The 22616-nt window shown below is 55.8% G+C and overlaps 1 protein-coding gene across 1 annotated transcript in view; it reads right to left on the reverse strand.

Annotated features, from left to right (window-relative positions):
* MXRA7 (matrix remodeling associated 7) overlaps nt 1-18824 on the reverse strand; it is a 28840-nt gene extending 10016 nt beyond the window's left edge. Inside the window, exons 1-2 of the mRNA XM_086688159.1 lie at nt 18504-18824; nt 1819-1882 (exon numbers count right to left, since the gene is read on the reverse strand). Coding sequence (XP_086544285.1) covers nt 1819-1882; nt 18504-18782 — 343 coding nt within the window. The 5' untranslated portion in view covers nt 18783-18824. The remainder of the gene's footprint in view (nt 1-1818; nt 1883-18503) is intronic.
* Nucleotides 18825-22616: the final 3792 nt, after the last annotated feature.

Below are 22616 nucleotides of genomic sequence, written 5' to 3' on the forward strand. Positions count from 1 at the left end.
CACCAACGACGACGCTCGCTCTGGACCTCCAAGAGAGGCAACAAAGAAACCCAATCACCCTCAACGTCAAGGTCATTGTGTTGCTCTGTTTTAGAAAAAAAGCGATTTTAATTCTGCCAGCTGGGTGCTGCTCAAGGTTTCAATTTACGGGGCAGGTCTGATGATTTTATGTTTTCCGAGCCAGGCAGAACGAACGAACGAACGAACGTCCGTCCGGAAAAGCTTTTCCCTTAATCACATCGCACGTGGCGTACCGAGTGATCCGCGGCCGCGTCCAATCCAGCCAGACCAGGGGGTTTCGATGTGAGAGCCTCCCGGGGAGGAGGACTTCTCGCAGCCTTGTGTGACTGACTCACCAATTTGCTTAGGAAGGGCATCTTAGCGACACTAATCAATTAGCCTGGGAGCTGAGCTGCTCGCTGCCGAGGGCCTGGGGGCCCACTCTTCTTTCCTCTGACAGCTGGGGCCATAGACCTCCCCTCCCCTCCCCTGCCTTGTCAGAGCTGGCAGGTGGTGGCTGGGGGCTGGGGGCCGTCCAGGGGCAGCAGTCAGATAAGGAGGGAGGGCCCAGTGATGAGGCACACGGCTGGGGGTGGGGCTATTGAGCCTCCCCTTGTCCTGGCCGAGGGGCCTCCAGCGGCCTCGGCTCCTGCCCCTTTCTGTGTCCCCAAGTCACTAACGGGACCCCCACCTCTGGCATCCCTGCAGCCACCCGGGGCCACGAGGCAGGGACAGACCCCAGGGCCACAGTTCCCGTGCGTCTCTAACCCCCAGATGACGGAGAAGCTAGGAGAGCAGGGTCCCCCCCACCGGGTTCCCCAGCTGCCTGCCCTTCCCTCTTCCCCTGAGGCAGTACTGACAGAAGCCGCAGCGGCCTGTGGGGCCTCAGCGGGGTGCCGGGGGCCCCCCCAGCGCAGCCGCACCGCCAGCCCACACGCTCACACCAGCCGTGGTCACTGCATTCCTGCAACGCGTTCTTTCCACTGCCCCTGCCAACAGTCGGCCAGAAGTCACAGCAACAGTCTTGCCTTTTGACAAATTGAGAACTACTTCGGACTTACACGAATGCACGTCCTCCGTGTACTTGCCGTGTAGATGAACAAATGTTGACATGTTGCTGTTTTTTGTTTTCTTGGCTTTTGTTTTTAAGTTTATTTATTTTGAGGGGGCAGGAGGGGAGAGAGAGAGAGAGAGAGAGAGAGAGAGAGAGAGAGGATCCCAAGCAGGCTCCGCACCAGCAGCTCAGAGCCTGACTCGGGTCTCGAACTCACAGACTGTGAGATCATGACCTGAGCCGAGATCAAGAGTCGGACGCTTCACCGACTGATGGAGCCACTCAGGCGCCCCTGATTTTTTGTGTTTTTTTTTTTTTTTTTTAATTTTTTTTTTCAACGTTTATTTATTTTTGGGACAGAGAGAGACAGAGCATGAACGGGGGAGGGGCAGAGAGAGAGGGAGACACAGAATCGGAAACAGGCTCCAGGCTCTGAGCCATCAGCCCAGAGCCCGACGCGGGGCTCGAACTCACGGACCGCGAGATCGTGACCTGGCTGAAGTCGGACGCTTAACCGACTGCGCCACCCAGGCGCCCCTTTGTGTTTGTTTTTAAGAAATAAAACACGACAGACCCAGCGGAAACCCACACCGTGCTTGGTTCTGCCTCTGTCCGTCCAGGGCACTGGCCCCCGGGGGTGCCCAGGACAAGCCCACCGCCTTCCACCCGCTCGGGTTCCAGCTGGCCAGTTTCCTTAACGCTCCCGGACACGCCTGCTCTCTTCTCCTGGCCGACCAGAGTCTGATGACAGGGATCCCACTCACCATCTTCCTCCTCAGGCTCTGCTCGGGGTGGGTCTTCCTGGCCATCATGCTCCTGCTCCTCTTCCTGCAAGATAAAGAGAGAGTCAGCGCCCGGTGCCCGGAGCTCGACACGGTTTACTCGGATACCGCCACCCAGGCGTCCCCGACCCCTTGGTGAAAGCAACCTGACCCTGGCCCCCGGGCAGGAGGGATGCGCCACAGCGGTGGGGGCACTGGAGGCCGGTGACCGCCTTGGGGAGGTGGGGCAGCGGTGGGCAGAGCGTCAGGAGAGGAAGGGGCCGCCGAGGGCCAGCCTGAGCCCACACGGCGCCGGTGCCTGTCTGTTGGGCGTGGTCGGGAGGACCCTGGTGGGGGCCACGGTTAACCAGCAGGTGGAATCCGTATGATCCCCGAGCTAACGCTGTTTGGCCAAGACGATAAGGGCCGAGGCGCTGTGCTTTCGACCTTTGGACCTCAGTCTCTTTACCCTTTCTGGGTGGGTGCTGGCCAAAGCCTGTGGATGCCGTTTTGGTAAGGGGACTGGGGACTCCCATCCCACACTCTGGGTGCGACTAAAGGCGCCAGAGGAAAACTGGAGGGCCATCCGGGGCCGGGCCATCACAGAGAAGGTGCGCTCGCGGGCTCTGCCTCCCGGAACCTCATTCCTCCCGTTTCAGTGTCCATTTCCCCCACCTCCTGGAGGCCCGGCTCTCCCACGAACGGACTCAATAAACAGACGGCTAGAAGGAGCGTCCCGAGATGGCCTTCTTGGGAGGAAGGAGTGACTCCAGTCTGCAGGAATGCTGGGGGGCACCGGGGACACTCGGCCCAAGGGGCTGTGATGGACAGCGGGCCGGCGGATCCGGAGACACCCCCGGTTTGCAAGGGGGAGGCACACACGGAGTGAGCTCCCCGGGCGGCGAAGGCAGCACGCCCAGGCCTCTGGGACTCGGCGCCCGGGGGGTGCAGCCAGGGTGGCGGCCTCGGCAGGGGCAGGGAGGAGCGGCCGCAGAGGGGAGGAGCTCTGGCCCTCATGGCAGAGCGAGCGAAGCTGGGCTGCAATTCTGCACGAGCCCAACCGCGGGTCGTAAGTGGCAAACCCTGAAGGGCCTTGACTTTCTGTGGCTCACAAAAGGCAGCCAGGGGGAGCCGGGCGGGAGCCGGGAGCAGGGCTCTCCATTCAGTTTCCATCCAGCTCAGCGTCAGATGTGAGCGATGTTGCCCAGAGCGCAGGTCAGTACGTGGCGCCTGGGTGTCCAGATGCCCCGAGAAGTTTGCCGAGCAAAGCATCTTTGTGGCTGTGGGGAGGGGGCGGGGGCAGGCCCCTTCGGGGGAGGCAGGGTAAGGACACACCCCTGTGACCCAGCACACCCACTGCTAGGGACCTGCTCTGGACTGGAAAACCATCCAATCCAAACTGGAAACCACTGAAATGTTCATCCTTAGAGTTCCATATATTTGGTTAACATGTTCACCAAAATACTAACAGGTTGAATATATCACAGCACACACACACACCCTGCATCAGTGTGCATTAAAAAGGAGGCAGCCAGGGGCGCCTGGGTGGCTCAGTCTGTTGGGTGACCGACTCTTGATTTCAGCTCAGGTCATGATCTCACGGTTCATGAGTTTGAGCCCCGCGTCGGGCTCTGTGCTGACAGCTCAGAGCCTGGAGCCTGCTTCGGATTCTGTGCCTCCCTCTCTCTCTGCCCCTCCCCTGCTCATGCTCTGTCTCTCTCTCGCTCTCTCTCAAAAATAAATAAACATTAAAAAATTTTAACAAGGAGGCAGCCATACACACTGATGTGAAAAATGCATCAGGACAAATTTCCAACGGGAAGAAGCAAGAAGCAGCATAGTGCGAGAGGGGCCATCTTCTGGGTGTAAATATAAAAATGGAAATGCACATACATGCTCATAATCACCGAGGAAAAGTTTTCTGGAAGGACACACAAGACACTGTTAGTGGCTACCTTTGGGGAGAGGGGCTGGGGGAGGCAGCCTTTTGTTTTTATCTTACACATTTCAGTATAATTTGGATTTTCTAATATGCATGGAGATACATGGATTTCTCTTAATATATTTTGAAAATGCTACATTTTTAAATGCTACGGTTCAATGGGTCTTTGAACTGTGAAATTGGTGATTTTTTAAATGTTTACTTATTTTTGAGAAATAGAGAGAGAGAGAGAGAGAGAGCACAAGTAGGGGAGGGGCAGAGAGAGAGGGAGACACAGAATCCGAAGCAGGGTCCAGGCTCTGAGCTGTCAGCACAGAGCCCGACGTGGGGCTCAAACCCGTGAACCGTGAGATCATGTTCTGAGTCGAAGTCGGACGCCCAACCGACGAGCCACCAGGGCGCCCCTTGACAGCTTGAACATGATTTTAAGGGGGGGGGGGTCAACCAGCTCACCAAGGTGCCCATGGGAGAGGACTCCTCTACCTGCCTATCCATGCGGACTCTGGCACACAAAGAGTTAAAATGAAAACCTTAGCCTTCAAATGTCAGGAAGCTAAGTATAAAAGGAATTTAAATAAGTAAATATTCAACTATGTGTATTGTAGCTCTGTAGCATTCGCATTTCTTAAGTTATTAAAACTTAAAACTGCACTAAGACTTTGGAGGTACCTCTGTAACCCAGAATTAAATTAAAGATAAATAGTGTTATGTGTGTGGTAGAGATAGATAGATAGATGCTGTTATAAAATTTCCTGTGTGGGTCTGTGGCTTTTAAAATCGATTTTTTAGGGGTGCCTGGGTGGCTCCGTTGGTGGCACGTCTGACTCTCAATTTCAACTCAGGTCGTGATCTCACGGTTCGTGAGTTTGAGCCCCGCCTCGGGCTCTGCCCTGACAGCGTGGAACCTGCTTGGGATTCTCTCTCGGCCCCTCCCCTGCTCTCTCTCTCTCTCTCTCTCTCTTTCACAAAATAAACTAATAAATAAATAAAATAAAATAGATTTTTTTATTGCAGTCTTCATGAAGTCTGGAAAATAGTGCTGAATTGGCCACATGCTGTTTTCTGTCTGTGCAGAAATGCCCTTCCTTCAGAAGACGCCCCTCGAAGCCTCTGGGCCCTTCTCTCCTTGCGGAGAAGGGACGTCTGGTCCCAGAGCTGTGAGCCTGGGAATGTGTGTGTTGGGGGGGGCGATCGGGGGGCGCCTGGCTGTGGTTGTCCCCGAGGCCACTCCACCCTGGCCTTCCCCTGTCCGTGAGAGACTCGACTCCCAGTTCTGCGCAGGCTGACCAGCCAAGTTGCTGTCACCGACAGCCAGAGTCCTGACCCCTGTCATTGCCTCCTCACCCGCCACTTAGCAAGCCCAGAACACATCGATTTCTCTCGGGAGAGTGCTGCCTGCATCAGATGCCGGCAGGACGGCAGCTGGGGGATGGGTAGGATGCTGGAGTTTTCCACCTGTGCTTTGGGGAAGCACCCCAGGCCCACATGTTTATCTGGGCTTACTTAGTGGGCTTTTATTTATTTTTTTTTTTTAATTTTTTTTTTCAACGTTTTTTATTTATTTTTGGGACAGAGAGAGACAGCATGAACGGGGAAGGGGCAGAGAGAGAGGGAGACACAGAATCGGAAACAGGCTCCAGGCTCCGAGCCATCAGCCCAGAGCCCGACGCGGGGCTCGAACTCACGGACCGCAAGATCGTGACCTGGCTGAAGTCGGACGCTTAACCGACTGCGCCACCCAGGCGCCCCACTACTTAGTGGGCTTTTAGATAACATCATGATAATGGAAAGGATTCCATTATTAAACAGAACGCTGTGTATTGCATTTTGGCCTTATTTTATAAAAAAAAACGTGTACACAACAGAAAAACCCAAGTGCTGACACCGGTAATAAGATGGACAGGTCTCGTAAACAGTGCGATTGGGCCACAGATGGCCATCCTTCTGGACGGCGGTGGCCCTCCAGCCTCCGTCCAAGACTCTCTGCCTCAAGATGGTGAACTGTGGGGGCGCCTGGGTGGCCCAGTGGGTTAAGTGTCCGACTCTTGATTTTAGCTCAGGTCACAATCTCACAGTTTGTGGGTTCGAGCCCTCCACTGGGCTCTGCGCTGCCAGTGTGGAGCCTGCTTGGGGTTCTTTCTCTCCGTCTCTCCCTCTGCCCTCTCCCCCTGCTTGCGCTCTCTCTCAAAATAAAGAAGCATTAAAAAAAAAAAAAGGCAGTGAACTGTAAACCATGTGTATGACAGTGAAGGAAAGCAGTAAGGTGGAACCGTGTACCAAATGCTAGAACAGGGGAGCCTGGGTGGCTCCGTCGGTTGAGCATCCGACTTTGGCTCAGGTCATGATCTCGCAGTTTGTGAGTTCGAGTCCCGCATCGGGCGGGACTGAGGGGCACAGCGAGGCCCCAGAGGGGACGCCAGGTGGGGAGCCTCGCGGCTTTTGCAGTGACTGGCTGGAGTCTGGTGTGACCGCAGGGGATCACGGGGGTCAGGAGGCAGGGCTCGGACCAGGAAGATCTTATAGGGAACAAGGCATTGAGGAGCCCCCAGCAGCTTTTAAATGGGGAGAAAGAGGAGGAGACCGGCATTTTTGGAGCAGGAAGTAGGAAGGCATGGTGAGGGCAGGATAGGAGGCAGGATGAACTTCCAGAAGGGGGGGGTCCAAGTGCAGGTGAGGGATGTAAGGCCTGATCTGGGAGGGTAAGGGACTCGGCCCTCAGCTCAGTGTTTGTCGAATGAATCAGCGAAGGCCTACCTGCATCTGGTTCGAGGCAATGCCCTGGGGGTCTCGAAGTCGGAACCCCACCCGTGGGCTTGCTCCCTGACACAGCTCAGCTAGGACCACGCCTGGGGCAGCATGACCCCGGCAGCTGCTCAGAGTGGGGACTGCCAGCCCACAAGAGCCCATCGCTGTGGATTTCTTCTATTTTTTTTTTTAAATGTTTATTTAATTTTGAAGGAGAGACAGAGAGACAGAGTGTGAACGGGGGAGGGGCAGAGAGAGAGAAAGGGAGACACAGAATCCCAAGCAGGCTCCAGGCTCTGAGCCGTCAGCACAGAACCCGACGCGGGGCTCGGACCTGCCAACTGTGAGATCATGACCTGAGCCGAAGTTGGACGCTCAACCGACAGAGCCACCCAGGTGCCCCCACTGATGTGGATTTCTTGTCACTGCCCTTGGTCCCGAGAGTGACACATGGCACCTGTGTGCTGTAGACTGAATTATGTCCCTCCCTAAAGTCATATGCTGAGGTCCCAACGGCCAGTACCTCAGACTGTGACTACGTTTGCAGAGGGGGCCTTTAAAGAAGGAATTAAGTTAAAACAAGGCCGTGAGGGTGGGTCCTGCTCCATTCTGACTGGTGTCCTTCTAAGAGCAAATGCATAAGAGGAGGACACACAGGGAGATGCCAGGCGTGCGTGTGCTCGTGGAAAGGCCCCGGGAGGACGCAGTGAGAAGGTGGCCCCTGCAAGCCGGGGAGAGAGGCCTCGGGAGAGACGGACCGTGCCCCCCGCCTGGATCTCACAGTTCTGGACAAAGTAAATGTCTGTGTCTCAAGCCGCCCTAGCAAGCCAGTATAAATCAATTTCGTGAAAGCTGTGAGTCGGTGACACCCTCTGAGACAGACAGCTGGCGTTACCCTGGCTGGTCCCCAAAGCAGTCCCAGGCGGGGAACCCAACCCCATCGCCTCCCTGACCAAGAGTCCCAGCATTTCGCTACTGGATAGAACCCGAGGGCTTTAACGCCACGTGGCCCCGGCCACTTTTTCTCCAGTGGAGGGATGGGTGGGGGGACAGGCAAAGCACAGGGGCCAGGGTCTCCCAGAGGCCGAGGGGGGGAGGCTTCTCGGAGCCAGTGCGAGCCTGCAGACAGCATGTTGCCTTTTATGGCTGCCCTGGCTGATCCAGGCCTGATGCACAGCGCGAGGCAGAGGATGGGGAGACAGAGACAGAGACAGAGACAGGGGTAGGGAAGAGACAGACAGAGAGAGAGAGAAACATCTCTCTGTCTGCCTGAGCAGAAGGCTCGGCCCTGGGGTCCCGCACACAGGCTCTGCTGGGACCCTGTGAGTTGCCACCAAAGCCAGCTGGGCTGTGACCGGGGCAGGGCCCCTGGTTAATCTGGGAGTGATTTTAGAGGACCACGGCTCCGTCAGGCAGGGGGAGAGGGAGGCCTCACTTCCCTGGGGATGCCCGACCCTCCCTCCCCGGCAGCAGCCAACAGAGAGAGGGGCCTGCACGATTCCCCTGCACCTCTCCTCAGCCTGGGCAGCCCCACCCACCGCAGCGGCTGCAGGCTTCCCACGTGGGCACCAAGAACAACGGGCATAGTGCGGGCGCTGCCTCCCTCCCCCCCCCCCCCCCCCCCCCGCCCCAGCTCCACTGCAGGCAGCGGGGGTGTGACGGTGCTCTCTCCCCTCCCAGAAAGATGCCATTAGGCAATCAGGCTGCTCATCTTTTGCATTCAGAGGGGAGCAGCTGCGGGCGCAGACCTGGCGCCAGCTCCCGGAGCGCCTGTGCTGGGCGGGGAGGGTGGGGCCGGCAGAGGTCATGGTTACGGCGGCTCTCTCTCCCCCCCCCCCCCCCCGAAACAGCCAAACAGCTCAGCCACCGCACGCCCAAGTGACAGCTCCAGGCAGGGGACCCTGTATTTGCGGCTGGATAAGGCGCACCCCTGAGCCAAGGAACTTGTGTCTTCTTATCTCAAACTGGCCCCTCTCAGCCTTTCTCTGTGATCACGGCATCTTTGACACTTGGTCATGGCCCGGGAACGCTGATTCAAGCCTGCTGCTTCCTTTCTGCTTCCTTTCTGTGAAGTTCTTCTGCTTCCTGATTCAGGGGCTGTCTCTAAGGCTTCCCGGGAAGTGCCCATCCCCCGGGGGCTGCCATGGGAGGGCAGGCTGGAACTTAGGGTCCCCCTTGGAACCAAGGCCTCGGGTATGTGATCTCGGGCATTCACCTCTGGGTGCTCCTCCTTCCTTTGCGCGGGGTCCTTTGAGGTCACAGAATCCGGGGAGGATGGTCTTGAGCTCAGTTTTTATTTTGCCCTCAGTGGGCAGACCCCTGGAGCTTTGTGGTGGGTACTCAGGGGATTGCTGTGAGGAGGGGGAGGGGAATAGAGGGGCTGAGACCTCCACCCAGGGCAGATCTGCTTTTGCCTTATGCACTGGGCTTCCATTTAAGATTGAAGAAGAAAAAAGGTATCTAGCGCCTTAAAAAAAATTGTTTTTCATGTTTTATTATTTATTTTTGACACAGAGAGAGAGCGTGAGTGGGGGAGGGGAAGAGAGAGAGGGAGACCCAGAATCCGAAGCAGGCTCCGGGCTCCGAGCTGTCAGCACAGAGCCCGACGCGGGGCTCGAACCCACAATTGTGACCTGAGCTGAAGTCGGACGCTTAACCGACTGAGACACCCAGGCGCCCCCTTAATTTTTTTTAAATGTTTATTTATATTTGAGAGAAAGAGACAGAGTGCCAACGGGGGAGGGGCAGAGAGACAGAGACAGAATCTGAAGCAGGCTCCGGGCTCTGAGCTGTCAGGACGGAGCCCAATGTGGGGCTCGAACTCACCAGCTGTGAGACCATGACCTGAGCCGAAGTCGGCCGCTTAACCGACTTGAGCCCCCCAGGTGCCCTGCTAGTGCTTTTAAAAATGTGAGGAAGGGGCGCCTGGGTGGCTCAGTCGGTTGAGCGTTCGACTTCAGCTCAGGTCACGATCTCACGTTCGTGAGTTCGAGCCCCACGTCAGGCTCTGGGCTGATGGCTCGGAGCCTGGAGCCTGCTTCCAATTCTTTGTCTCCCTCTCTCTCTGACCCTCCCCCATCCATGCTCTGTCTCTCTCTGTCTCAAAAATAAATAAACATTAAAAAAAAATTTTTAAAAAAATGTGAGGAACCCACTGTGGCTTTGACCTAATTCAAAACCCTATAGCTGATAAAACCTTTGATGGGGCGCCTGGGTGGCGCAGTCGGTTAAGCGTCCGACTTCAGCCAGGTCACGATCTCGCGGTCCGTGAGTTCGAGCCCTGCGTCGGGCTCTGAGCTGATGGCTTGGAGCCTGGAGCCTGTTTCCGATTCTGTGTCTCCCTCTCTCTCTGCCCCTCCCCCGTTCATGCTCTGTCTCTCTCTGTCCCAAAAATAAATAAAAAACGTTGAAAAAAAAATTAAAACCTTTGATGAAAGTTCTCCAGTGTGTTTGAACACTTGTAGCCTCGGGGAGCTCACTACCTTACAGAGCCGTCTGCCTCTTTGGGGCATCCGGGGGCATGAAGAGAAATGGCCTCTGCCTGCTGCCCAGGCCAGTCCTACGAGGAGGTGGCATTGCCTCCTGGCAGGGGCTGCCCCGTTCCTTCTCTTTGTTGTTCCTGCGGCTTATAAATTCCACAAGCATGCGGTGGGTGCTACTGTGTGCTGAGCCTGCTGTAGGAGCTGGGGGTGTGGCCGTGACCACGGCAGGCAGGGACCCTGTTCTCCGGAGCCGACATTCCGCTTCGGCAGACAATGCGTGCTGACATAAGGGATGACCTCAGACCCTGTGGAGTGCCGTGAAGAAAGCCCGATAGAATGGCGTGCTGGAGCAGGGGTGGGGGACTTCTATCCGCTAAGGTGCTCAGGCGCCAGACCCTTGAAAGGCAAGGGGGCAGGAGCAGTCATGTGAAGGTCTAGGCCAGGGAGGGTCCGCCGGGCAGAGCGGAGAGCAAATCCCAGGGTCCGGATGGGGGGCAGGCCGGGTGTGTCTGAGAACTGGGAAGGCGGCCGTGGCTGCAGAGAGGAGGCAGGGCGGGCCGCAGGGCCGAGGCAGGAGTTTGGAATGTATTCTGTGCCACCGCAGGGCTTAGAGCAGGAGAGCATGAGGGGCCCGTTTCCAGGTTATAAAGATCGCGCTGGTTGTTGGGTGGAATGTGGGGGGCGGGCTGGAAGCAGGGGGAGCCGCTGAGAGGTTCCTGCACAGCCCAGAGGAGCCACGGACTGCCGGAGCAGCCTGGAGTGGAGAGGAGGGCCTGACGTCAGGAGGAGGTATCCCACAGGCAGAGGCGACAGGACTTGCTGATGGAATGACTTCGGGCCGGAGGGAAAATGAGAAAACAAGGATGTTGTGTGGGCTTTTGGCCTGAGCAGCTTTGGGAGCCATGGAGGAATTCTGAGCAGGTGGTGAAGGACGCTGGGGGCAGGGAGGGGCCGAGGGCACCCCTCGGGCAACAGAAGTCAAGAGCACTAGGGGCGCCTGGGTGGCTCGGTTGGTTAAGCGTCCCACTTGGGCTCAGGTCACGATCTCACGGTTTGTGGGTTCGAGCCCCGCGTTGGGCTCTGTGCTGACGGCTTGCTCAGAGCCTGGAGCCTGCTTCGGATTTTGTTTCCCTTTCTCTCTGCCCCTGCCCTGCTCACACTCTGTCTCTCTCAAAAATAAATAAACATTAAAAAAAGAAGAAGAAGAAGAAGAAGAAGTCAAGAGCACTTAACAGGGCCGTGTCGGGTGCTCACTGGACAACCACAGGCCAATGTTGAGGAGGCAGGAGATGGGGCTCAGGAAGAGGCTGGGGGGGGGGGGCAGTGGTCAGTGTGTTCCAGAGGCAGCAGCGGCGATCCGGGTCCAGAGGTGAGCTCTCCACTTGATATGGGCATGAGCTTGACCAGCGTGGACCAAGAACAAAGGAAGAATACTGGGTAAGATGCTGACTCAGGAAGCGGGGATGGGGGGGAGACGGGGAGAGGAGGGGAGAGACTGAGACCCAGCGTTCACGTTCCCAGCACACAATACCCGGGGGCGTGGAGGAGCCAGGCTGCAGGGCCAAGTTCAGCCATCCAGACTAACAGGGCCATCCTGGACTCCGACCTCATATCCCAAATGAGGGCACATTCACAAGCCCTAAACACACTCTCTTGCTCAGATGGCCAAGCACGCCAGATCCAATCCTCTCAGATGAACGGCTTTTGGCATCGTTCCTACAAAGAGGATTTGGAGGACATCAAAAGCTTCATTTAAAAAAAAAAAAAAAAAAAAAAACACCACCCAGAGGCACCAGCCAGCATTCTCCCCTTATCAGCAAGGATTAGGTGGAATTCTAGTGTCTACATTGTGGGATAAATAGAGACGGTTATGCACAGCGAGAACTCGGGGACAGAATCAGAGCTGGGAGCACAGGATGAAATGAAACCACTGTGCAGGGGGACCGACCAGACTGAAGAATTCTGACCACGACCAGCTTTAAGGATAATAGCACAAGACAGGTGGCCAGTGTTTAAAATGTCTAAGGAGGCCTCTGCACCACAGGCAGAGAAACTGGTTTCAGGCTTCATGAAGAATAAAGATACAAATGGTTGGACCCCTGGTCCAACCCTGGAGCAGGGTTTACTGATCTGGACTGGAGGTGTTTGCTGGTCTTGGGATTGCTCTCGGATTCTGAGTCCTCAGCAAATAAGCATCTGGCCAGGAGAAACACTATTCATACCGAGGTCACAGAATTAGGTCCTTGCTGAGAACGTGCCCAGGGGTGTCTCAACCAGAGGTCACGTTGGCCAGGCCAGTGTTAACAACGTGTGCTAGGAATTTTACTTGCGAATATGAAACCCACGCGTGCACACAGATAATCGTGGACTGCCAAGCGCTCTAAGCGATATCAGAGGTGGTTTTCGTTCAAGCCTTTCAGTTTGGGGAAACCGAGGCCTAGAGGCACAGAGGTTAAAGGACGCCCCCCCCCCCCCCACACCCAACTCCTACCTACGGCTATTCAGAGGCAAAAATATTAGGTAAACAAGTACCGTGCATTGTCACGCTGGGTTTCCTTGGGACCATTTAATCTCACTTGTTATTCTTTAGCCACTGTGGCCGGGAGAACGCGACTGATACTTCTCCCTTCCGGGTGGGAGGGGAATGGCATTCTGCTGCAGCATCCCAGGCTTCCTTTTCGGTTCTGACCAAGCGACAAGCAGAAAGAGTGTCAGCAAGGCGCGCTGTCTGTGCACAGCACGACCCTCGTAGGAGGGGGTTTCTGAACCCCATCGAAGTCCTGATTCATTCACCTGTGCCTAACGGTGGCGGACCAGGTGTGGTCAGACTCCGGCTGTTCCAGAAAGGCAGCTTTGTCTCTTCAGACATGTTCTTGGGGCGCCTGGGCGGCTCAGTCGGTTGAGTGTCGGCCTCTTGGATGCTTGATTTCGGCTCAGGTCATGATTCCAGGGTTGTGGGATTGAGCCTGGTGTCAGGTTCCATGCTGAGTGTGGAGCCCGCTTAAGATTCTTTCTCGGGGTACCCGAGTGGCTCGGCTGGCTAAGGGTCTGACTCTTGGGATTCTTGATCTTGGCTCAGGTCATGATCTCTCGGTTCATGGGATCGAGCCCCACATTGGGCTCTACGCTGACAGCGCAGAGCCTGCTTGGGATTCTCTCTCTCCCCCTCTCTGTGCCCCTCCCCCACTCGTTCTCCCTCCCTCTCTCTCTCTCTCTCTCTCAAAATAAATAACTAAACTAAAAAAAAATTTAGGGGCGCCTGGGTGGCTCAGTCCGCTAAGCACCCGACTTCGGCTCAGGTCATGATCTCGCCGTTCCTGAGTTCAAGCCCCACATCGGGCTCTGTGCTGACAGCTCGGAGCCTGGAGCCTGCTTTAGATTCTGCGTCTCCCTCTCTCTCTGCCCCTTCTCCGCTTGTGCTCTGTCTCAAAAATAAAAATAAACATTAAAAAAAAATAATAATGAAGGATCTTTCTAAAAAAAAGTTTTTTTAAAAAAGATCCTCTCTCCTTCTGCCCTTCTCCTCCACTTGCAAGTGCTCTCTCTCTCTCTCTCTCTCTTAAAATATATATATATAGAGAGAGAGGATTCTTTAAAAATTTACCACCTCCACTACGTAGAAAATTCTGACAGCTGAATTTTCTGTGTGCAAATAAGACCATCTCCGAAAGCTGGGGCGCCTGGGTGGCTCAGTCGGTTGAGCGTCCGACTTCGGCTCAGGTCACGATCTCACGGTCCATGAGTTCGAGCCCCGCGTCAGGCTCTGGGCTGATAGCTTGGAGCCTGGAGCCTGCTTCCGATTCTGTGTCTCCCTCTCTCTCTGCCCCTCCCCTGTTCATGCTCTGTCTCTCTCTGTCTCAAAAACAAAACATTAAAAAATATATATATATAAAAAAGACTATCTCCGAAAGCAAGAACAAAGTTGAGCCATCGGGAAAGCCCCTGGACTTCTTTCTCACACGGAAGAAGACTTCTGAGCTGAAATGACTTTACAGAAGACACCATCTTGCACTACCGAACCCTGGACTCTTGTCTGCAGCTCAGCACGACCCCCCAATGTGATGGTATTTGGAAGTGGGGCCTGTGGGGGTCACCGGTGTTGGATGAGGTCCTGAGAGTGGGGCCTCCATGATGGGATCATTGTCCTTATAAGACGAGGAAGAGACCAGAGAGCTCTCTCTCCACCACGTGAGGACACAGCAAGGAGGTGGTTGTCCACAACCAGGAAGTGGGCTCTTACCAGGAACTGAATCAATCGGCAATTGATCTTGGGTTCGCCAATTTCCAGAAGTGGGAGGAATAGATTCCTAGTGTATAAGTCACCCAGCCTATGGCATTTTGTTTTAGCAGCTCGAGCTAAGACAAGATTCCAAAGTGAGCAATTGACAGATATCTGTCTCGCCCTCCACTGGCTGGGTTCTGTGCCTTTGCTGAGAGGACAGAAAGTGGGGCCATGTCGGCATCACAAAGGTCAGGACGGATGATGGGGGAGGGGATTCACATGCTCCTAAATCATTCTGTGGTCTCTGGCGGGGGGGGGGGGGGGGGGGGGCGTGCAGGACACAGCCGTGGTGACAAGGATGGTGAGGGTGGGGGACACAGCATGGACCTAACAGCAGGAACACATCAGAGGTGAACCAGGGGGGTGCCTGGGGGGCTCAGTCAGTTAAGCAGTTGACTCTTGATTTCGGCTCAAGTCGTGATCTCACGGTTCACGGGCTCAAGCCCCGCATCGGGCTCTGCGCTGGGGGTGCGGGGCCTGCTTGGGATCCTCTCTCCCTCCCTCTCGGCCCCTCCCTCTCTCGTGCTGTCTCGGTCTCTCTCAGAATAAGTAAAACTTTAAAAAAAGAAAACAAAAAAAAAAAAGGAGGTGAACCCGGGCCCCGCCGCACAGTGGGGACAGCCAGGTAAGGCTGTGCAGCCCAGTCAGACCCACACCACCCGAGGGTCTGAAAAAACCAAGCCCCGTCCGGAGAAATTCCCCACTGGGTTTCTTTTTTTTCCAACACTGTATTTTTTGTGATTCAAGTATAATTGACATGCAGTGTCATAAAAGTTTCAGGTGCCCGATATAACGATTCAACGATTCTATAAGTTTCCCGGTGCTCATCAAGTCTCCAACACTGTATTTTGAGAAATTCCAAACCTACAGAAAAATTGGAAGAATAAAACGATGAACAAGGTACTCACGTACCCTTCACCTAGATTCACCGATTATTAACATTTTGCTGTCTTTCTGTTTTCTCTCCACGTACACACCCACCTTGCGTGTGTGTGTGTGTGTGTGTGTATAACGATTAGCATCATGATACGTTGACCCCTGAACGACACGGGTTTGAACTGTGTAAGTCCACTTACAGGCGGATTTTTTCAATAAATACAGTAAATGCAAAAAAAAAAAAAAAAAAGAAGAAGAAGAAGAAGAAGAAAAAAGAATCACTCTATGTTATTCCTAAATGTTTAGGCATGCGTTTTTCTAAGGACAACGACATATTTCCACATAATCACAACGCCAGCATCACGCAAGAAACTGTGGTGGATACAACAAAATAATCTAATAAACCATTCATTTGAAACATACCCCAGTTATCTCCAAGATGTTCTTTATGGCTCCCCACCCCCACCCCCACCCAGAACCCAATCAAGGATCAGGCATTCCGTTTGTCTGTCTCGTCTCTTTAGTCTTCAGTCTGGCAGAGTGTCCTTGCCTGTTCTGTGTTTGGTGATACCGTCCCCACTCGGTTGCGGAGCAGAGCTAGGACCCGAGCGCCAAGAAGTCTGAGTTCTGGTCCAGACCTCACTCTAGTATCATCTGAGTGACCCCTGACTTTCACCTTGACCACTGTTTGGGAACCCTACGACATAGTCTTGCTGGAATCCATGCCTCTGTTGGGTAAGAAGCCTGGTAATCCTAAAATTGCAACTTATACATCAGCACCAAAGAGCACTGTTTCCTGGCCTTAAAAGGGCCCGGCTCTGGTTCGTGACATTGTTGGCCACCATTCTCTGTGAGGGTGTGGCAGGCCTGTCACGCTTCCTCAGCTGCCCACCCCTACACTCGCCCCAAGGAGACATGACAAGAAAGAGGTTCTAATAATAGAGCTCTGCCCAATGCCCAGCCTCCCTGCCCTGGCCGGTTGCTCACCCCCCATTTCTTCAGTGGCTGCCCGGTGTCTCGGGCCATCATGCTACTCTGCTCCCCGCAACCGTGGGGACGCTTCCCAGTGAACCACAGCCACAGTGAAAGGCCGCTTCCCTGGGCTCTGGATCCTTCTCAATAATCAGCTTTGTGAGTCAAAGGAAGCAGCTGCCCTGAGCCTCCCAGGCCTGGCAGGGCAGAAGGACGAATGGATCAGAAGAACTGCCATTAGTTAGCAAGGTGGCTGTATGCCCCCAGCCCCCATTTCCCCAGGGTCCTTCCACCCGCTCTCCCGGCTCGGCAATATGATAATGAGAAGTCTGTTTCCAGTCAATTTCTTAACAGCTTCTTCCAGGGGTAATCCCACCACTAAGAAGGCAGAGTAGTGGGGGACAGTGATAGGTGTCCCCGCCCCCCCCACCCCCCCCACCCCCGCCCCCAGCACCTGATCCCGGGGCCAGAGGCACGGCAATGATTTAGTGTTTGCCAGCTGGAGTTGATGGGGGCTGGGCAACTCGGCAACGGTTGGGGACCTGAACCTACAAGGGAAGGCAGGAGCTCCGAGCGAGGAGACTGACTTCAACATAACCCTCGCGTCGGGATGATCTCGGGACAGGGTGTCGCAGTGGGAGGACGGCCTCTCAGGGTCATCTGGCAACTGCCCCGCATGTGAACCCCTGTGATGAGCTTTGTCCTTCAAAGCACCCACTCCCCCCCACAGGACGAGCATTTTCCAGACAGAGGCAAATTGTGCTCTGGCTGCTACTGACCATGGGCACCGGGCCCATCCCACTAGATCTCGAATTGCTGAGGGCCCCCAGGCCTTGCAGAAAGCTCTCTCCTGGGTGCTGTAACCCAGAGGGTCAAGACATGACTGGATGCCACAATCAGGCGCTGCAAACTTCAGTCTAGAACTTGCTGCTGAGTGATAAAGGGCCACTGTGGGAGCAGGGCTTGCTGAGGGCAAGCGGCTGAGAATAGCCCGTACGCCTCTCCTGTTCCCAGGAAGCCGTGAGCACAGGCAGAATCCCAAATACGGGAGCAAACCTAACAAATCAGCACAGGTCCAAACCCCACCTGCCATGCTCATGGATGAGGTCAGCAAGAACAGCAGGGCCTCCATTAAAGTGGAGTCCCTGTCTTCCTTGGGCCGCATACAACAGCCCTGGGCAGGCTGGTTAGAATCCGCTCTAATGACACAATTAGTCACCCACTTTGTCAAACAAAGCGCCTGCCTGCTCAGAAGGGTCCGGCACACTTACTCAGCAAAGAGAAACCCCTTGGCCCAGCCTCACTGCCTTCTCCCCTCGAGGGTTCTCTCCAGTATAAACCACCGTGTCCAGCAGAATTCAGAATGGGCACTGTCGACACACTGACAAGGCACTAAAGCAGCCTGGTCACGCTTTCTACTGCTCTGGCCATCCTCCCTTCCAAGAAGAGGAGCTGGGAAGTTAATTCTGATGTGGGCCCTGGGTGGGAGCCTACAGGGGCCCAGGGAGGAGGAAATCCTGGGAATGTGGGTTTTGTGCCTCGCCAGTAGGTTTCCAATGTAGAGACAAGCACTGGGAAAAGTGTATTTCTCGGTGGGTGAGAGCATATCTCTCTGGGTATCCTGAAGCAAGGCGGCACCGTCAGGACAGAGCTGAAGGACCACAGGGAGTGAGGCGTGGGGCAGTCGCAGGAGGCTCAGCACAGGGGTGCTCAGCTGTGCTGTAGGGGGGCCTTATCTTGCCCTTCCATTCCATAAAGGCCAGGCTTATCTGCAACCCCCGGGGGAGATGTGCCAAAGCACGTGTGCAGTTTGAAAACGACAATAAAAATGACCGCAATTGTGTGGTGCCTTTCCCATCGGCCCCACCCTATGCGCTTCACCAGAGACATCACTGACTCTGGAGTCTGGATTTCAAATTGGCTTAAAAAAAAAAAAAAAAGCCAGCTTTCCTCCCCCCCCCCCAAGAATGACTATTTTTTTCTTTATCGAGACAACTCTCATTACTGCAGACCTTGAAATGTGCCACATGCACGTGGATGTGGGAACCCGTGGGCCGGGGTGGGGGGGGGGGGTAGGGGGCGAGGTGCGGGGTGAGGGGTGGGTGTGACCCGCGCGGGGTGGGGCGGGAGCCGCGGCCGGCCGGCCGGGAAGAGAGGATCGCCAGCGGAGCACACAACTCCGACAGCCTAGTCGCTCGGCGACACTTCTGGGGGAGGAGGGCGAGTTTGCCGGCGGGGCCCTTCCTCCCTGCCGGCCGCGGGCTCTGCGCTCCCGGGGACGGCCCGGCCCGAGGCTGGGGACCCGATCCCCCGCCCCGCCCGAGCCGGGAGACGGAGGGGGCGGGGCCCCGGGGTAGGGAGGGGGCGCCCGGGAGGGCCGGGTCCGTACCTGCCTGGCCTCGGCGGCCTGCTCCTCCGCCTCCGCCTCCGCCTCCGCCGGCGCCGCCGCGCGCTCCCCCGGGCCCTCGAGCTCCCCCGGGTCCTCCGGCGCGGCCGCCGGCTCCGGGGCGCAGGGGCCGGGCGGCGCGGGGGTCCCGGGGGCCTCGGCCGGGGGCGCGGGCTCCGGGCTCGCGGCCGCCCCGCGCCTCACCAGCAGCCAGGCGAGCAGCAGCGCCAGCGCCGTGGCCAGCGCCGGCAGCGCGGCCAGCAGTTCGGCCGGCGCCTCCATCGCGCCGCGGCCGCCGGAGTGCCAGCCCGCGGGGACCCCGAGGGAGCCGGCCGCGCCCCGCCCGCGCCCCGCCCCGGGGCGGAGCCCCCGCCGCGCCCCGCCTCCCCCCTCCCCCCCACCCTCCCCCGGGGGTGGCTCCGATGCTGGGGGACCCGGGGCCTGACCCCTGGGGGCGGCGCTCCTGAGGCCGGACGAGTCCCAGCCCCGCCCCGGGCCCCTAAGCTTTGCGCTTAGATTTTTGTTTTGAAAACCGGCTTGCAACACTCATTCCACGGGCGCCCTCAGATTACCGTCGTCCTCGGCAGCATTTCCGCCCGGTACAGAAGGCCATCTCACAGCACTTTGGCACCGCCAGCGGAATGAATGCCGAGGCCCGTTGAGGCCGGAAGGCTCGCCTAAACCGTGGCCCTGGACTGCCGGCAAGACGGTGCAAAGCGAAGGTCAACCCCGCTTTACTCCCGGCCACTCCCCGGACACGTCCACAGCGTTTTCAGAGGACACTGCCCGAGCCTGGCCGCTGGATGCCCCTTCTGGGCTGAGACCCAGCAGCCTTCCACACGGGCGTCCTTGTAACGTGGCTGCCCCCCAAAGGCTGTTTCTGGAACTCAGCTCCAGGTGCCTTGTGTCCACTCTGGTCCCCTACTGGCTTTTCCTCTTGGAGTAATTCTGGAAGGTAGCGAAGGTGGAATGAAGGGAAGTGTACTGGTTTTGTTCCTTCCAGATCCTTCCAGGGCTCTGTTGCTGAACAGTGTGTGTTTGAGAGGACTACGCTGTGACCTGAAAAGTATTTCTCCCCCACTCCCAATAAACACAGGGCGGACGAAGCGTGTCAGGTACCAGCTGAAAAAACAGGGTGCCGGTTTTTGCTTTGGATACATTTACTGCTGTTTTGGAAAAATTACAGTGCCTGAGCTGCCATCTGGTGGGAGCCAAGCAGCTAGAATGGAGTGTTGTTTAATTTTTTTTTTTAATGTTTATTTATTTTTGAGAGAGAGAGACAGAGCGTGAGCAGGGGAGGGGCAGAGAGAGAGGGAGATACAGAATCGGAAGTAGGCTCCCGGCTCCGGGCTGTCAGCACAGGGCCCGACGCGGGGCTCGAACCCACGGCTTGAGCCGAGGTCCCTAACCAACCGAGCCATCCAGGCGCCTCTAGATGGAGTGCTGTTTAAATGGAAGATGCTAGCGTGTGCTCAGGCTTCCTCCTGGTCCAGTTATGACCAATGGGCAAAAGGCAAGCTTAATCCTGCCACATCACATAACACGAAGGTACAAGCAAAAGAAATTTCAGTGGTGACCGATGAAAAACAGCCCGTAACTGCAAAATGCGGAGTGGGGCTTAGGTCTTAGCTACTGGCTTCTGACCACAAGGGGACTTATGGGCTAAGCGGGTCTTCTTCCTTGTCCCCTGTCCTCACTGTTTCAAAGTTGCTACGTAAGAGGGCCCGTTGTGCACACTCGGTCACGTTCTGTATCAACTATCGGATGAATAACGGAAAGAAACAAGAACAGAACAATGCAAAAAACCCGACTCCAAACCAAGTTGCTTTATTTAAAATGATGAACAAGTTTCATCCAAGTGAAAGTTAAAAATACCAGTCAAATGGCAGAGCCACAGGCATTTGGTGGCGGAGCCCACGGCGAGATGGAAGCAGACGTAGGAGGCTGCTGGGTGCGTGTGACAGCTGCAGGAGGCGTGAGGACTCAACTCAGCACGTGGTCCCCGGCCTTCCGCACTGTCCAGTCACCCTGGAGACAGCCGGCCGGGCCAGTGCTCAGGGGACACGAGGAGTGTCACGTTTTTGAACTACCGATGACAGCCACCACCTGAGGGGCCGGGGCACGAGGTTTGTCTAGTTTGGCCGTATAGAACGTGACATCATTGGAACATTGTGGCAGAAGGTGGGGAGGGGAGTGTGAGGAGGAACCAGACTCCGCGGGGAACCATCGACAGTACCAGCACACATGACAAACGACTTACTTGTGGAAACGCTACACAGGATTCGAGGAACCTACAGCTGCGCACTTACACGCCTACGTCCTTAGAAAGCACTTTTTACGACATTTACCGCAAAACTCCCGCTCTGTCCCACACGCTCATCTGAGGTCCTAAATCACATCCAGGCGGAACCTCTAATAAGTTCACGAAGCAACTTATACCAGCAACTTTCTTGCTTACCCTTAGATATCTTTAGCTAATTTAGAAAGAGAAACCAAATACTAAGAACACGGCTATGATGTTAATTACGTTCTTTTATGAAGATCTCATCAACTTGTATTTTGTAAAGTCTGAACTTGCTTTTCTGGCCGCGGGGATGGATATGCCGGACTCTACCTACCCCGACCAGCGACCCTTGGGAACCACGGCACACTCACTGTCCCTTAGCTCCACGAGAGGAGGGACCTGGACTCGTCACTGCTTCATCTCCAGCACCTAGAACAGTGGCTGGCACTCAAACGCAGGCTGGGTGCTCGAATGACTAATCAATGGGCACCTGCGAGCCTGAGCCAAATGTGAACAACGTCCCTGCGTTTGGTGGCTCTCCCCTCAAAGGTGTCACCCTGAATATCCCAGCACTACTGATGACCCCAGAGGCACCTGTGTGCGGCCCTGGATACTCAGGCTGATGGTAGAACCCTTGGTGCTCACTCCCGAAGCCCCAGAGGCTCCCCCCCCACCCACGTCTTCATCCACCTGCTCCTATCAGACGTTACCGGTCCAAGAGCCCTCGTTCCAGGACCCAGCACGTTGGGTTTTAAGTTGAAGAATCCCTAGAAAATAGTTTCATGCGCTATCCTTCTCTCGCTACTGCTGATGGCACGTGGAGCAGCCCAGGCCACGAGGGCAGAAGGGTTGACGTCAGAACAGACGGCCCTGGTCCCCACTTTCTACCTTGTCCTGAGCACCCGGCCATCACTCCACTCCTTTCTCAGTTTCTGCACCCCGTCCCTGCTTTCTTTCCACACTGGTGTGCTCGGCTGGCCCACGGTGACAATAAAAGGGGAGGCGTGGGAGGTGCTGAATCCCGGCCTGGCTAAAACAAAGACTGTCCATGGTCATTCATGGGCCAGCGAGAGCCCAATGGCAGCATGGAATCTGTGTGAGCCAGATGCTTTCAGGTGGAGGGACCGCGAGCCTACCAGATGAGCTGGTTCCCTTATTTCTGAGTATTGTTTGTCAAACAGGAATCACCCATCGCTGGAGCCTCTGGGGGGGTGGGGGGGAGGCTAATCTCTCCAATTTAAACTACCCTGTCGTCGCAGCCACTGTACGCCCCCTGGCGGCAAATAGCCTTTTGCTTTTGTTGGTTTTCCTTTATACCGAGGCTTAGAGAGGTTGGTACGAATTTGAGAGGAAGGTGCGATCGCCCCGTAGCAATACTGGGGAGATGAAAAAATTATTTTGAAGATGGCAAGAAAATTTTAAAAAGGAGGAGGAACACCATTCAGGTATTAATACAAACAGGTTACAAGTTCCGTGTGTGACTTTACTCACACGCACACACACCCTGGAGCCCGGGGCCGCCGAGCCCTGTGGCCGGGCGGGGAAAGGAGGGCGGGTGACGGGCGCCAGCGCTGAGGAAGGCGGCAGATGTTCTCCATCCCATCCGGCCGCTTCTTTGCATTGGCATTTGAGGATGCAGAAAACACAAAATAGGGGCCCAACCTCCTAGAGTAAAGCCACTCTAGTGTCGACCGACCTAGTGTCGAGAAATGGTAACCACTCTGCTAAAAATGTAACCTCTGCACAGAAGAGACCTGGGTTCCCCAGATTAAAGCCACGTGTCGGGAGGATCCGGGGGAGGCGACACCACACGATTCCAGGATGCGTGCACA

The sequence above is a fragment of the Puma concolor genome, chromosome E1, assembly GCF_028749965.1.
Source record: "Puma concolor isolate L17-30 chromosome E1, mPumCon1.1.hap2, whole genome shotgun sequence".
Taxonomy (NCBI): Eukaryota; Metazoa; Chordata; class Mammalia; order Carnivora; family Felidae; genus Puma; species Puma concolor.